This window comes from Silene latifolia, chromosome 8 (assembly GCF_048544455.1).
Source record: "Silene latifolia isolate original U9 population chromosome 8, ASM4854445v1, whole genome shotgun sequence".
Classification (NCBI taxonomy): domain Eukaryota; kingdom Viridiplantae; phylum Streptophyta; class Magnoliopsida; order Caryophyllales; family Caryophyllaceae; genus Silene; species Silene latifolia.
The window spans coordinates 111,375,221-111,391,856 of NC_133533.1; the positions used below are offsets into that span (position 1 = coordinate 111,375,221).

Sequence of the window (16,636 nt, forward strand, 5' to 3'; positions counted from 1 at the left end):
AATACTAAGAATCTAAGATTGCTTAAACAACTATATTTTACATACTAACTAAATATTGGTGACATCAACGTGGAATCGTGGTTGATTAATAATTTTTTGAGCATTTATTATATATATTTTGAAATATCACAAAAAGGTGGAAAATTTGAGGGGATGACATAACATTTTTTGTATAATATTGTTTAATAGGTGAAGTATTCGGCAATAATGATCCAATTGTTGTTCAAGTTGTTGCTGCTTTAAAATTTTTAGTTCCGCAATTTATTATTGTAGTAGCTTCAATTTTATGAGGGTATGAAATGTTAGTTTTGTCATAACATTTCTAATTGTGTGTTTTATGTTATTTTCAGAATTGTTGATGAAATTTTAATATCTAATTTGTGAGGGTGCTCTATCTTTGGGGATCTTTGTTTGATAATATAGTTTTGTTTAATTTGATTATAAGAATACTTATATTATTAATTCATTTTAGCTTGCATTGAGTTACTTTAGTTTTAATAGGAGTATCTTAGTATACTTAATGTATGAAATTTTAATTTCTGATAAACTGTTGTATAAAAGACTAATTGAATTTATACAACCCTTAAAACATGAAAACCGTAAATTGAATTGATCGTAGTATGTTATTGTATTAAATCACTAAAGTATTACACTAGAAACAGAACAACCCGTGAATTTCACGGGTCACAAAACTAGTTTATAAGTAAAAAATCTTTCATATTTGACGCAAAATATTTTATCTCTCCTTGTTCTTCGTTCTCTATTTCTCTCACCTTTTGTCCCAATTTGCGAAGTTGAGCAAAACACAAAGGAATTTGCGCCAATTATTTCTATTCTATATTTTGATTCATTAATCGGTATGTTTTTCTTCAGAATTATTTTGCATAATTATAATTATTGTATATAGTTTTTATTTTCAATTTAATTCGACGAATTTTATTCATGATATCATCTCCAGCTGAATTTATACTGATTTTATACTATGATTTCGAGTTAATTCATGTTATAATTGTTAAAAATGCAGTAAGATTAGATTTTCTGGTGAATTAATTAATAAGTTTGAATTAAATTTGATTAATTTGGGTTTTTTTTTGTTAATTATGTAACTTTGTTAGGTTCTAATCAATACCTTTCATTCTATATATTTTTGAAATTGTTATTGTTTTTGTGCTGTATCGAAATCGGAATTATGTAGGATTATTAGAATTAAACCAGGAAATGTTGAATTTTGATGTTTTAATTTGAGCTGATTTTGATTGCTTTAGCGGGTTTAATCATACAACAACAACAACAACATTACCTTAATGCGTCAATGGCTCCCGTAAATTGCCCGTGTTAGCAACACAAAGAGGCTGTTCATATTGTCATTAATTCGTAATTACTGGTTTGATGGTTTGGTTAAATCTAAAGGTGAATTTTAATCGAAATTTGTGGGTTGATTTGATTGTTTCATGAATATATTAGGGTATTCTTTGCTTAATTAAAGGGTGAAAGTAATCCTTGTTACCAACAATTGGGTAACCTTTGTTCATGTATTAACTAAGTTGTTAGGTTATGGGTTGAATATGTGCTTACTTTGTTGCTAAACCTACCAGTTAGATTTCTGTCTTGAAACTAATACTTTTGGTGTATCGTCTTCTCGATGGAAATGAAGCTTCTTTTCGTATGCAATTCTTCTGTTTCGATATGGTAGATGATTTTTTTTTTGTTGCTGCTGATGTGTATAATAAGTCTGTGATCATTTACTTCCCTTTGTATTTGAATTGCTTAATTTAAGGTTTTAGCTAAAGCGGCAATTTTACCTATGTTGGATTATTGGATATTTGGGTTGATGTCACTTTTGTAGTTATAGTCATTTTCGGAGAACTGAAAGCGAGAGGACTATGACGTTGTTCTTGTATTTGTAACAGATTACAGATTGTCATTCTCTCAGGAGTTATGCTGTGCTGTAGTGCTGAGGGTTGTACTATTGTATGAGTCGGCAGCACGCGGGATGACATAGAAATATTCCTTTACCTTGTCTTCTTTCACTATTTAGTCAAGAAACTTACACATTAAAGATTAGTTGAAGATGGCAATTTCTTCGGACAAACCGATGCATGAGACTCACACTGACCAGTATCCATTGCTGATGGAGCGACATGACAACCATATAAATGTTGAGCATGTTATCAATATAGATAGAGGTGGTGAAGCCTCGTCTTCAGAGTCATCTGGTTTAGAGTTTCCTCATGGTGGGATTCATATTCATAGTCATAGAGAAACAAACGGTTCACAAACCCCTCCTAATGGTTCTTCGGCATCTTCTCCTAGTCAGGGTAATACCAGGAGTCCAAGAAGTGAATCAATGGGCCGTCGTAATTTGAGTCCTTTTAATTCGGGATTTTGGATATCCATCGAGTTAGCATTCACATTAACACAGATCATAGCTTCCACGATAGTCCTATGTTTGTCAAGGCATGAGCATCCTCAAGCCCCCCTGTTTGCTTGGGTGGTGGGTTATACAGCTGGATGTGTTGCAAGTCTTCCCGTCATGTATTGGCGTTTTATTCATCGTAATCGAGGATCCGAAGCTGTGGTTCAAGTAAATCAGGCATCTCCTCATGCAAACTCAGCTTCTGATCAGAATTCTTATGTAACTATATCGTTAAGTCGGTCTTTGGAACACGAAGATCGTCAAAGTGTACCCAGTTCAAGTAACGAAGGTCTAACCGCAAATACCAGGTACCGTCAGTTTTAATTCATAGTATCAAGTTTTAAGTATGTTGGTGTTGGTAGTCAAACTCTTTATTGCAATAAATCGGAGTTTATCATAGCTATACAGTGAGGATTCTTCAATGCAAAACTCGCTGAAAATTCTTGTCCTCCATCCCCGAAAAGACAGCTGGGGAGAAAGCTATGTTACTCCGACTTGGATACACGCCGTCACGATTTTGGAAAAGTCTCCTCTTTTTGGAGTAAAATGAAATGCCTCAATGTTGTAGAATTGCACATGACACACAGCCAAAGTGAAATGTCGAAATAACGTCGGTCATAGGCAAAAAAACATAGAGTTGGTCGCTAGAATTACTCCGTATCTGAAGAACTCATCTAACTATCTTTTACTTGTCTTCGCGTGTCGTATTATTTTCTCATCTCAGCATTCCCTAATAGTTGTTCTATTCTACTGTGCTCCTGATAAATAAGGGCCATGTTTAAAACATTTTATGTTTTACTTATCATTTTTATTCCATTGCAGAATGGGTTTGATAATGGACCATTTTAAAACGGCTCTGGATTGCTTCTTTGGTGTTTTGTTTGTGGTGGGTAATGTTTGGATTTTCGGAGGACATGCCTCTGTATCTGATGCTCCTAATCTCTATAGGTATTTCCTCAGTCCGGAAGTCAAAACATTGCAAGTTTCTTTTGAATCGTAGGTAAATTGATTCATGTTTATGGTTTCTTTCAGGTTATGCATCGTATATCTTACGTTAAGCTGCATTAACTATGCAATGCCTTTCATTTTGTGTGCAATGATTTGTTGTTGCTTGCCATGCATTATTTCCGTCCTTGGTATCCGAGAGGATCTAAACCAGGTCAGAGGAGCTAGTGAAGAATCCATTAATACACTGCCAACCTACAAATTCAAGGTAACGAACGATGAAAATGGTTGTACTGGGCAACGGAATTCTGAGGAAGGTGGAATTGTAGCCATAGGAACGGAGAAGGAGCGTGTCATCTCTGGGGAAGATGCAGTAAGTTTTACATATATCCCATGTTATTTACATTCTTCATTTACATTACAAATAAATGTGAAGTTATCTAAGTAAGTTCGTCATACCAATTATTTTAATAAAATATCAAAAGTTGTAATTTGTGTATATTTGAGAAATTCCTGGTCTAAGATGACCTCTGTCCTCTTATGACAACTGAAGTCAGATAGCAACAATACAAATTGGATGGAAGTTGTTGAAAAAGCGCACCCTTTTTGTTTCAGGATGCTACGTCTCAGAACTTCACTTTGGTCGCGTGTCGCGTCGACACGCGACACGAGTCACACGACACTTCATTTTAGACCAAAATTTCAAAACTTTGGAATAAAAAACCGTATTTGACACTCCGACACCGTGTTGTGTCCGACAACTGCATCCGAGTCAGAATAACAGTCTCAGAACAATCAAATATATGAAGTAGATAGTTGCTACTCTGTTCCCTCAAACCCTTAGTCTATGATCACTTTGAATAGCATCAAATAACACCACCAAATATATTGTTAAACTACTTAATAGAAGTCTTTATTGATATATATATTACACTCTTGTAAATGTTATGGAAGAAATCAAAGTAGGTTTTCAGTGAATCAAGACTAATAGTGAATGAAAATCAACGAAATCAGGAGCGGAACTAGGGATGCACTAGGGATGAAATTAAATCTTGGTTTAGGTCATAGTCCTGGTATTGTTAGGTCTAATCTCACTAATTGCGGTCTGGTCACAGCCTCCAAAACCCTTCATCCCATTGATATTGTTTCATTTGATGATTTGATGAGGGATTATATGCAAGATTCATTGATCTATCGGTCTCCTATAAGACGGAGGACATCAAAACCGGTCAAAAATCATCCTATTTGGGCATATAGGACAAATTTTTTGCTTTTTCCCTATGCATTCGGCTTTTGTCTTCTTCGTACTATTTGACCCGTGATCACCCATCTTAAACATGAATTTGTGAAGATTCAGTGGGGTGATATACTATTACCAGTTTACCACTCTGTAAAAAATTACTAACTTTTTAATGTTGGCAGGTTTGCTGTATTTGCTTGGCTAGATATATGGAAGATGATGAAATGAGAGAGCTTCCTTGCGCTCATTTCTTCCATGCAGTATGCGTAGATAGATGGCTAAAGATCAATGCTACTTGTCCTCTTTGCAAATTTGAGATTCTTGAAAGAGAAGAAACACCGCCATCACCACCAAACCCCGAACACCAAACATGAAGATTTACAATCTCTTACCTAACCGGGATTCGCTAATGGGATCAACCATATCAATGAGAAAATGAAACCAATGTTTTTTCCCCTTAGGTTTCAGGTATAGTTGCAGAACCATCTCAGTTCCTTTCTCCTGTAAGTACAAGCAACGATAGTCGTTTCTAACGTTTTTCCGAGTGTAAATTTGGGCATTGTCTGAGTTTCTGTAAGTTGCAGTCACTGTTGCATGTATAGACTAAGCATAGTTAGATAGTCAGTTAAATTTGATTACAAATTTATGTAAGGATGTGGAAAATTCACTCTTTGATCATATGCATATCAGCTGCATACTGCAAGCTGATAATATGTTAACTGGTAAAACTTCGTAAAAACGATCTTATTAGCGAGATTTCGCTACAGTGTATAATACCATGATGAAATAGTTAATTCTCAACTGCCAGACAATAATTGGAGAGGTTTTTTTTGCGACAAGTACAGTTGTTCATTTCAATAAATAAGTGTTATACATACAACTCAAAAGGGGTTGGATCAGTTGGAGTCTGATGAGGTGATTACAGGTAGGTTTCAATCAGATTCGGGTCGAGATTATGCGGACTTTTTCATTCATTGACAAGCTGATTATTGGTTTTGAGCGGGTGAGCAGGCTACACCGTTTTTTTTTTTTTTTTTTTGACAGCAGTAAAGAAAATGTTCCTACACAGTACCTAGCCGACTCTCGGAGTCGGATTTTATTACTACATTATTAGGAAAAGCAATTAAATTACAGATGGGGTTGACAACCAATATAGGCTTCTTAGCGGGACGATCAGAGCTGGCCAATTGAGCGAACATTTCTTTTCTCTTCTTTATCAACTGAGTCTCGGAGGAGTACCTGCAATAGGACACACTTACGCCACGAGGACGTAGAAATTTATGGGAAAGAGATCTACCTTTGGAGAAAGTAGATAAATTGTGTCTTTGAGATTCATCCCCTTGACTATGATTCTTCTTGGAAGCGGCGATTCTCCATTTCTCGTGCACATGATGCATAGAGGATCGGAATCGTTGAACTCGTAATCTTGTCATTGCCGAGCAAGCTATCTTCTTCAAACAGTTGGCATTGGGAAACCCGGTCAAAGAACGATACTTGAACAATCTTGCTAACGAAGGAGGTCGTCTCTTGAACCTTCTTACAGACTTGGTTTTCTTAGGCGCTAACAAAACAAAGGAGATAGATTCATCATCTAATTGTTGAACTCCCCTCTCAAAATCACAAGCATCACCTTCACACATCAGACTCCTAGTACTTTTTTGGGGAAACTCATCGCTGATCTCTAGCTCACAAGACTGATCACTTCCTTGTACAGCAGTAGAAGCTTGTGCAATCTCAGTGAGATGGGTGGCCTTTATAGTCAGGGCACTTGAACCGTTAAAGTTAACTCCCAACTCACAGTTGTAACCTTCATAATTACTTAGGATTGGAGAAGAAATAATGCCATCATTGACAAGATGAGTGATGACCATAACCAACTCTAAGATGCCAAAGAATAATGTCAGTTTAGAAATTAGAATCAAGAAAAAATTTCACCACCTATAGTTCATAGCTCAAAGAAGGAAGATAATATAAATACTCTGTATGCCTGTTCTTTTCGGCTGAAACGAGCTGACTTGAATTATATGGAGTAGAGCTGAATTGAACTAAATTGAATGGAGCTGGGATGAGTTGAATGGAGCTAAAGTAAGAATTGATTTTGTGAAGAGATGAGATGAACAAAACTAATTGAAGTTGAACTAAACTGAACGGAAAAGAACTATGTTGAACTGAAATTAAGCCATAAAAAAAAAAAAAAACAGAGCCTTAACCCGATGCCATAAAAAAAAAATGTCATTTGCAACGCACTCAAAGCCTCAAAGTGTACCATGATCAGTAGCGGAATCATGTACAAGGACTTGGGTCCCCGAACACCAAAATACTAGTTTTTTTTTTTACATTCTTACCAACTTGATTACTTGAATGCTTTGATAGTGAGTAACTCTCATGTGAGACCGTCTCACATTAAGATAATGTTAAAACATTATAAATAGTTCATTAGCTAAGAACTTACATAAAGAAAAGGAAAAATATGGAGCAAACAGCTCATTATATGAGAGGTCTCACCATAAAAAATTACGGGATAGTGTCATATAAAACGTAAAAAGTTAATATTTTGGAATGCGTCCGAGCCTAATCCACGTTCGATCTTTTCTAGTTTGGAATGCTTTCAACAAGAAATGCGCGTACATTTATGCTTATGCGGTCACTCGGTCAGTCTCTCTTAAGACGATAATATCCGACTTAAAATAAGAATGGTCGAATATGCTCCCATTTGCATAAGTAGGACAGGCAATGTTGTCAAGATCGAGATCCTACTTTGGATCGAAGAGGGGTGGTAGGATCGGATCGCAGGATCGAATCGTAGGATCGTAAGATCCTACAAATAGCTTGGATAAACAAGTTTATGTAAACTATTTGGTATAATTTGTGATGTAATGTTAAAAAGTTTATTTAATGACATAAATGTCTTAATAATCATATCAATATATTACATATACCTTTAATTTAGAGCTGTAAGTATAGAAGAACAACCAACTCACAAATAAGCATTTTACGATCCTGAACGATCCTACCATCGATCCTACACGATCCTGTACGATCCTACCCGATCCTGACCGATCCTATACCGATCCTACCACCAAAACGATCCTACGACATTTTGAATCGTTTTCCACTTTTTGGATCGTAGGATCGTACGATCCTACGATCCGGATCGCGATTTTAACAACAATGAGGACAGGTCAACTTGACTTGACCATTGACATGCAACACCTCGACTCCCGACCTAACCTTGCCCGGCCCACCCCGTCAGGTTAGGTTAGGATCAACTTTTCCAACCCGACTCACCCAACCCGCCCGAAAGCAATTAAAAGAAAATTGTCCCAACCCTCCAACCCGCAATTGAACCCGGGCCTAAGCCAATTCGGGCATGCCAACCCTAACATACCCTCAAGTCGGCATATACTTGAAATTTCCTAGCTAATAGTACAAGTTTTAGAACGTAACCACCCAACGGGTGAATTGACATTTGCACTATCCTATTTTGGACTCTTTCCGATATAAAAACTATTTTCATCGCTGTCATGGGAAAAAAACAATTAAAAAAGGAAGGAACATGTGAAAGAAGATAATATACCTACCTGTTGACCTATAACACCTCTCATTTATAGTACAAGTTATCCATATTAAGTAGACATTTAGACTCTTGTGAGTGATTGGTTGACAACTACTATATTACAAATAAATAAATAAATATAATGGTAGATTTTATTTTATATATAAACCATTCTACTATATATATATATAATCAAACCAAGAAAAGTGTATAAATAAAGGTAATATTAACTCAAAATCAACCAAAAAAAAATTCATTTTTATAGTTCGTAGTATAAAGAAGTAAAGAGAGATGTATCCCGGACCGCCACCAGGTCAACAGATTACATACCATGAGCATGTCAAGAAACGCCATGAAGAGAAAGGATGCTTATATGCTGCGTTAGTTTTTCTCTCCCTTTAGAGTTTTGATCATATATTTTTACTATTTGAATACTTTTTGGTAGCTTGGTTCGGTATATATGGTTTGTTTCTAGTGACGGATTCAGAATTTTACGTTTTTAGAATTTCGATGTACACTAGAAAAGAATGGATAGCGTAAAACATTTTAGTTCTCTCATGAGAGCGTAGAGGCCAGAAAATGAAATAGACAAGTATTTCGGTTAATCATATTAAAACGTAAACAATTCAATGGAAGAGAGGAAGTATAAGATTAACTGGATAGATTAGATCGTATAGTTTAAAACACACACTATTACGGACACTTTAGTTATTAGCAACCGATCAAAAGTTACTAATTTGGTTGATTTTCTGATACATTGTTTGCATTGGATGCAGATGCTTTGCTCTATGCTGCTGTTTCTGCTGCTACGAAACCTGTGAATGTTGCTTCGATTGTCTCTGCTGTTGCTGTACATAAAAAGAGCAAGAAAATATACCATCTTGCTGTATGAGTAGAATAAATATCTGCACCTGTTTAAAAAATAATCCTATCTATTATCTATATTAATGTTTTAATTTCAGTGTAAGAGTACTACATCAATAATATTGCTTTAGTTTCTCAAAGCTTCAGTCCCACAGAGGAAAATTGTGACGATATTTACATCGACTGACAACAATTTCCTAAGAAAGAAACGGAAAAAAGTTTAGGACATACAAACACCTGATACACTGTTCAAGGTTGATACACGGTTTCCGAGCAAATTAACTTCTACAAGATTTCGAAGGCAGATTACAGAGTAAACTTTTGGATCGCTTCTCGTAAATCAAACTTATCTTGTAAAGTCTGAAAATAACCATAAACCTCAAATTGGTTCGGAACATAAAGTCTGGTCATGACGTCTGAAAACTCGAACCCACTAGTGAATCATCCTCTGCCTCTACCTCTACCTCTTCCCCTACTTCCCCTTCCTCCTCTCCCTCTCCCTCTTCCTCTTCCTCTTCCTCTTGAACCTCCCCTTGCGTAAGAATCAGTATCGTTGTCCCGTTCAAAGCTGAACATACTCATTCTAATATCTTCTGCCCCGCCTCTTTGAGGGCCCTGCTGCACCTGAAACAGAACCCATAACTTATATACGTGGCAGACTGAAACGTTTCTAAGAATACTCAACAAAGAAAATGGATATGTTATTCACCAAAGTTTCATTTATTCTAAGGACGCGGAAATGACGAACAAAATTGCATTTGTTTGCATCAACCTTGGTGCTCATTCAAGACTTGCTTGAACCATTGCTCAACAGGAAATATTCGACTCACAGTGAAACAGATGGGAAGACAGAGATTTAGACAAATAAATGCCCACCTGATCTTCCAAATTAAACTGATTCTGGAGCTGCCGAGCAAGTTGCTCATCCCGACTGAGGTCAAGAGGCTCTCCTCTAACACCTGGAATAGCCCCAGCTTTTCTCCTTTCCCACTCATCGAGAGTGAATACCGGTTTATCGTCTTCTATCTCCTTTCCCCTAAATCTATGACCTCTGTGCCTTTCACTGTTATGGCTTGGATGATTCATTTTCTGCAGAAGTTTCTGTGTAGCTGCTTGATTCTGGATAGGGACATATTCAGCCACTGGCAAGCAAAAATAATAACTGATTAATTCATACGTATTTCATAGTGTAATGCTTCTTATTCATCATAGATTTTCTATAATCATTTATAATACACCCAATCAAGTTCAAGTCCAAAAAGCCAAAGCATACTCATCCAAAATGAAAAGTTCGCAAATTTAAGCAGAAAAGATGCCGAACCTTCCTTAGGCCTAGTATCCATTGACTTTTCGTCAGCTCTTTGAGAAGTTGAAGCTTTTTTTAGACTATCATCGGTGACATCTGCTTTACTGTTAGATGCTTGATATTTATCCTTCTGTTGTATATTAGTTTCTTTGGATGTTATAGTAACAGTAGGTCCACTGATTCTGGAGGCTGTTATAAATTAATAAACAAACTTGTTAGCATGCAAAGGAAACGACAAAGCCTTGATCCCATAATGAGTTGGGTTTGGCTAACATGGATCACCGTATTGAACCGTCGGTGAGGGAAAACAATGAAAAACTGAAAGAGAATTGGAAGCACAAAACTAAAATAAACTTATGTTAAAAGATTTGAGTAGCAAAAAATGAGAAAACCGTTTCAGCAAGATTTAAGATGAGACTGCAGGGGAAAAAAAAAAGAGTGAAACAAATAAATTAGCAGTAGCAAAAGTAATGTACAAAACCAAAATAGTTTACCATTGTGAGCGGGGTTCTGCTTGGCTCTACCAATTTGTAATTTCTCAAACGGCGGAGGCCCAACTCCATCTCCCTCTTGACCTACACGCAGTGATGATCGAGAAAAACCTGCATACTTTTGGTTCATCTGCCACTCTTCATACAATGATGGCACAATCCCTCCTAGCACAGTAATCACATCAGGCGTCAAGCAGGCAATACCATAGTGTACAGCCACTTTCTTCTCCAGGCGAACCTGACAAAATATCAGCTGTCTTAAACTCTTGCGGAGTATTAAATATTAGACCAGGTGGTACAAGTGTACAACTGATGATGACACCAAATTTTAGATTGGAGGTGAAAATGAGACGGTTAGTGTTTGGGGAACGAAAAAGAAGGAGATGGTTGAAATTTTGAAAAATAATTCTAGAGAAAAACTAGTAAACAGGAAATATATTTCAGACAATTGACCGCAGACCTTTGTCCCTTCACCTTAATTAAACCAAACAACCATTGAACGAAAGCTTGCCTTATCAAAAAGAACCATTTGGTTCGACTATGGCAGAAAAAAAAAAAAAAGAGGAAGAGAGCCTTAAGCCAACTGATTTGTGTATATGGAATAATCCCCCCTCCAGACCACCTCAAATTCCACTCCTCTAATTTAAACTCATAAGCTCGGAAGAATCAAGATATTGAAAGGAAAGGGGAACTTGCCACATCATCCATCATCGTGTCTACATATGATCAAGACTTTCTAAAGGCAGGAGCCGCCAACCATTTTCAGAAAAGCTCTTTAAGAAATCATTGTCCAGCTTTTAAACTTTTAAATACAGTAGACTAAAGCAAATATGTTGGCAAATTATTTAAAATTTTTATTAGATATTGAGCAGGCGTAAATTAGACAATTAATTTAGACTGTTGGAGCTTCATTAGAACTTAGAAGCATTGGGTTGATAAATCAGCCTTTGCCAAAGCATCACACACGTACCCATAACTACAAAACCAGAGTGTACCATCATACACGAACAAATAACTACTCAAAGCAACACAAGACTGTCAAGACCTAATATAACTGAGCAACTTCATCCAAAAAGTCAATTAAACAAAAAAATGCACAAAAAAAAAAGAGATGAAAAAAAAAAAAAAAAAAGATGAGCAGCAAATCAATAAAGAGAAAATTTTAACCTTAGTTCCAGGAACAACATCGTCAGACAATGACGGAATATGTGAGTATTCAACAGCAGTAACTTCAGAATGTCCGTCTGTCAAAACTATCTTCAACAGCCTTCGATTGCTCGCACTCTTATATCCATCCACGCTACTGCTTCTACTTATATCTTGTGCCGAAGCAATCTACACACATTCCCAATCTCAATTTAGACACTCAGTAATACAAAAACTGAATTGCCAAAATCTTAAAAAAGTTGGCTGCAACATGACGGGAAGAATTTATAAAGTTCTGGAGAGACATCTAGTTTGAAACCTTGTAGGCTCACGTCAAAAGTTTGCAAATAGTTTGTCTCATAATGAAGTATCGCACCAGTCACCAAAGACAAACTCAAATATCTTAGTGCTGCAATTTATTAAAATTTTAGAAAAGGAAACTAAATTGGTCTTTAGTCATTATGTCTACCAAGAGAATCAGAAGTATGTAGGGCTCTCGAGAGAGCATCAAACAGTGATGCACGTTGAAGAGATCATATGCTCTATATCCATTAATTCGATTAACATGATGAACATATACCACCAATGTAATCCGTATTATTTACAATTACTTCAACATAAACAATCTCCCAATTTCATCTACCAGTTACGAAGATCAAGTAAACACTAAACATACACTTCACAATTCAAATAGCAACTTATGACACAACATATGCATAAATATTTCCTTAAAACATTTACAACACAATAAAAAAAAACCACAGAACATCGCCTTTTCAATCTAATCAAACTCCTTAACACCTTAAAAACAACACTGCACAATGAACAGTCCAAAATTGAATCGAAACAGAAATACAAACTAAAACCCGAGCAATTTTGCAAAATCACACACAAAAAATTCCTCAACTTAAATATAAGTTCATCACAACTTAAAAACCAGCAGAACATCGCTTTATCAACCTAATCAAACTCATATTACCTCTAAAAATAAAATTACTCAATAAACAATCCAACAAAAAAAAAGATTGAATTGCTAGGAACGTACGACCTAAAACGCTAACATTCCGTAAAATGGATACTTGAAGCTTTAGGAGGATGACAGTTGAAGAACTTTATAACTACCACAACATAGCTTATCTCGCAATTACATCTAATTTTACAAAAATGGAGTAAACATTAGATATTCAATTCATACATTCAAATTGCAACACTATGAAACAAAATACACACAAAGTACCTCAATTCAAACATTTTCAACTTAACTAAACACAACTGAATATCACTTCATCAACCTAACCAAACTTTTCGCACCTAGCAATTTCAAAAAATTATACCGCAAAAACACACAAATGCAAATTTAAAAGCCTATGATACTATACACAGATTATTTCCTCAATTAAAACATTTTCTGCGCAATTGAACACGGTAGAATATCGCTTCATCAACCTAATCAAACTCTTCGCCACTCTACAATTGATATCAAACCAAAAACTCGAATCACGACAAAACTACAAACCAAAACCGAAGCAATTTCCAAAAATTATACCTCAAGAACTCGAAACCCCAAAACCAAACTTTATGATTCTCCTACAACATACACAAAAAATTTCCTCAATTCAAACACTTTCAACTTAATTAAAACCAGCAGAATATCGAATATCGCATCATCAACCAAATCAAACTCTTTACCCCCTACAAATGATATCATACAAAAAAAAACTTGAATCGCGATCAAACCTACAAACCAGAACCCTAGCAATTTCGGAGATTATACCTCAATAACTCACAAATCCAAAATTAAACTTTATGCTATTCAATACAGCATACACACAATATATCTCCTCAATTCAAACAATTTTACTAAATTAAGAACAATTAATATTCTTTCCATTTTTCTATGGAGCCAAAGATTCATTACTCTTTGGTTCTGGATTATGATGAAATAAAGCAAATTAGCTCACTAAAGTGCACAAGCTTCTTTCTATTGTGAAGTATCAGTCATTCGATATAGTTCTCGACGCAATTTTCATTTTGGGTCATTCGGAAACAGTCTCTTGTGTTGCTAATACAAAGGTAAGACTGCGTACATCCGACTCCCTTACCCCGCAATTTGCGAGAGCCATTGAAGCACCGGGGTAATGTTGTTGTTGTTGTAAGAACAATTAATATTCAACAAAAAAAAAAAAAATCGTATCGCAATAGAAGTACAAACTAAAACCCTAGCAATTCGAACAAATTTACCTGAAGAACTTTAGGAGAACTGATGAATTGAGATGATTTGCGTAAGAGAGAAGAATCCGGCAACGATTTACCGCCGAAAACACGCAAATCGAGGTTAAAGAGCTCCGATTCGACGGCGGAGGGATCGGTGGCAGCGGCGGCAGCGACGGCGATGATAGGTCGGACATTATCAGCGTCGTTGAAGCACCAGCCTTTGTTTGTTATGGAAGTAATTAGGGTTTCTATTGATGAAGAAGATGACGATGACGAGGTCATTTCCATGGCGGTTTCGTTGGCTTCTAATCTTCTATAGTTCTATTCTATGAAAAAAATGTTCAATTTTCAACCCAAATTACCGTTAGTTGGGGAGTCTATGAAACGGGTAAAAGTATACGGAATATATTGGGTATTTGGGTAGCAATAGGTCTCACTTGTGATGGGTATATCCGTCACAAGATTGTGACGGGTCAAGTATTATCCACATGGGTAGATAAGACAAAAAGTAAAATGCATAGGGAACCACAAATGACTTGTTTTTATCCTTCTATGTGGGTTTTATTTGACCCGTCACAAATTTGTGTAGTTGGTCTCTCTTAAAACTAGAGCTGCTTAACGGTGCAGACTAGCTCGGTCTGGTCCAGCCTGGCCCGCATCCGTTGGCTAGTGTTTTCTAGCCATCCCACCCCTTTACCCGGGTGCGTTAGTGTCTAAGATTTCCGGCCTAATTCGGCTTGGCCAGGTAATTTTTTTAAAAGAATACAAATAAACGCTATATGGGCTGGAATTAGAGCTGGCCAAAGTAACGGGACAGCCTGGCCCGACCAGACCCGCCCCCGAGATGTCGATGAAATGGGTAAACGTATACGGAGTATGTTGGGTATTTGACTTAGAGCTGATTATGGGAAGGGCTGGGATGACAAAAACAGTCTATATGTGTGGGGCCGAGCCGAGCCAAATGTATGGGCATGTTTAGCGAGCCCAAACTTGGCTCTTATGGCTAAATCGGGCTTTTGGGCTTAAATGGGTTTTTCGGGTCATAAAATCTTACGACTTACCGAATGAGATACCTTCTCCCTCTCCTTTCAACCTTCTCTCTTTGCCCTCTCACAGTTGGTTAAATAAATATAGATCGTGTAGGGTCAGATGACAAGTGGATAAAACAAAATATATAATATTTTAACCGATTATGAGAGGAGAAGGTAGATTGTATTCCTCTACCTTCAACTAGTACTTTGAAAACAACTTAGTTTATAAAATCGTACAAATTATGATAAAGTGCATATGATTTTTAAAAATATAATAAAGATAATCATCGATACATTAGAATGTTTAGTCATGTCTACTAGATACTACTCCCTCCGATCCACATTAATGGTAACATGGACCCACTTTTCTCCTCACAAAGGGTGTGTTCACGTTACCATTGGTGTGAATCGAAGGGAGTATGATTTATGTTACAGTAAAGTAGTAAATATCGCTTTTAAATCTCAATAAATAGATACATGACTTTGTAAAGAGTTATTTATAACTTAAATAAATTTTATAAGAAAAAATATTCCTTAATTAATTAATATGGCCGGGTCGGGCCAAATATAGGCCAATACTTGGCCCAAACCCGGTCTAAAAGTAATTTGGGCTTTTTTTGTCAAAATAAAAAGCCCAAGCCCTTCAAAAAAGCGGGCTAGACCAGGTTGGGGCTGATGGGCTTGGGCTATTTGATCACTTCTAGTATTTCTGTAGTTGGTCTCTCTTAAAATTAGAACTGCTTAACGGTGCGGGTTAGCTCGGTCCAGCCTGCCTTGCATCTGCGAGCTGGTGTTTTCTAGCCAGCTCACCCCTCTACCCAGGTGCGTCAGTGTCGAAGATTTCTGGCATAGTCCGACTTGGCTAGCTAAATTTTTAATGAATTATCACCCAGAAAAAATTCGAGCTATGCCTAGGATAAACTGTGACTACTATTAAACATGGAATTAAACAAAACGATGAAAATTTCTACAAAGTATGTGAGCTCCATATAAGTCCATAGTCAAGGAAATATTAATAAGGTAGGTGCATGTTTGAAATTTGTGCGGCAAATTTAGCCTTTTCCCACATATTTCTACATTAGTGGTACCACATCTAGGACCATAACATATTAACATGTGACCTTGTCATGTTCTAGGTAGAAAGACCAAAACACACCTAACACTTTTATTACACGATACGTACACGTAATACGCATCCCCCGAAATTTAGGACACTTTTATTACGTTATTTAAATTTAATAAAATATATATTTTATGGTTATAAATAATAAATGATTTTATTTTTTTAATGTATTTGATATTAAATTTAAATAAGTGAAGGTAAATTTTGACCTTAACTATAACTAATTTTCATTTTTCACCCAAACCCATCTTTTAATCAATCTATTTTGACATTTTATTCCTCGTCTAAACTCTAACATGTTTAG

The 16,636-nt window shown here is 36.3% G+C and overlaps 2 protein-coding genes and 1 long non-coding RNA gene across 3 annotated transcripts; 2 read left to right on the top strand and 1 right to left on the bottom strand.

Annotated features, from left to right (window-relative positions):
- The first annotated feature begins 726 nt into the window (after window positions 1-726).
- On the top strand, window positions 727-5,335 carry LOC141597346 (E3 ubiquitin-protein ligase At1g63170-like). The gene is made up of 5 exons (XM_074417773.1): window positions 727-857; window positions 1,911-2,724; window positions 3,239-3,364; window positions 3,449-3,734; window positions 4,784-5,335. Exons 2-5 carry the CDS (start codon window positions 2,072-2,074, stop codon window positions 4,973-4,975), a joined length of 1,257 nt encoding a protein of 418 aa, XP_074273874.1. The 5' UTR covers window positions 727-857; window positions 1,911-2,071; the 3' UTR covers window positions 4,976-5,335.
- A 2,914-nt stretch (window positions 5,336-8,249) lies between these two features.
- LOC141597348 (uncharacterized) lies at window positions 8,250-9,161 on the top strand. Its single transcript, XR_012522745.1, has 2 exons — window positions 8,250-8,537; window positions 8,934-9,161. It is a non-coding gene; the product is annotated as an uncharacterized LOC141597348 (long non-coding RNA).
- Window positions 9,107-14,563, bottom strand: LOC141597347 (uncharacterized). The gene is made up of 6 exons (XM_074417774.1): window positions 14,206-14,563; window positions 11,986-12,153; window positions 10,822-11,056; window positions 10,343-10,516; window positions 9,898-10,163; window positions 9,107-9,645 (listed from the first exon to the last, which is right to left on the bottom strand). Exons 1-6 carry the CDS (start codon window positions 14,464-14,466, stop codon window positions 9,463-9,465), a joined length of 1,287 nt encoding a protein of 428 aa, XP_074273875.1. The 5' UTR covers window positions 14,467-14,563; the 3' UTR covers window positions 9,107-9,462.
- Between the last annotated feature and the right edge of the window lie 2,073 nt (window positions 14,564-16,636).

Excerpts from the sequence above, each read along its gene's own strand:
- LOC141597346 (XM_074417773.1), top strand. The coding sequence starts at position 2,072 with ATGGCAATTTCTTCGGACAAACCGATGCATGAGACTCACACTGACCAG. Across the intron at positions 2,725-3,238 it reads GGTCTAACCGCAAATACCAG|AATGGGTTTGATAATGGACC; the intron begins GTACCGTCAGTT and ends ATTCCATTGCAG. Across the intron at positions 3,365-3,448 it reads GATGCTCCTAATCTCTATAG|GTTATGCATCGTATATCTTA; the intron begins GTATTTCCTCAG and ends GGTTTCTTTCAG.
- LOC141597347 (XM_074417774.1), bottom strand. The coding sequence starts at position 14,466 with ATGGAAATGACCTCGTCATCGTCATCTTCTTCATCAATAGAAACCCTA. Across the intron at positions 12,154-14,205 it reads GTTCTCCTAAAGTTCTTCAG|ATTGCTTCGGCACAAGATAT; the intron begins GTAAATTTGTTC and ends GAATGTGTGTAG. Across the intron at positions 10,517-10,821 it reads GCAGAACCCCGCTCACAATG|CCTCCAGAATCAGTGGACCT; the intron begins GTAAACTATTTT and ends AATTTATAACAG.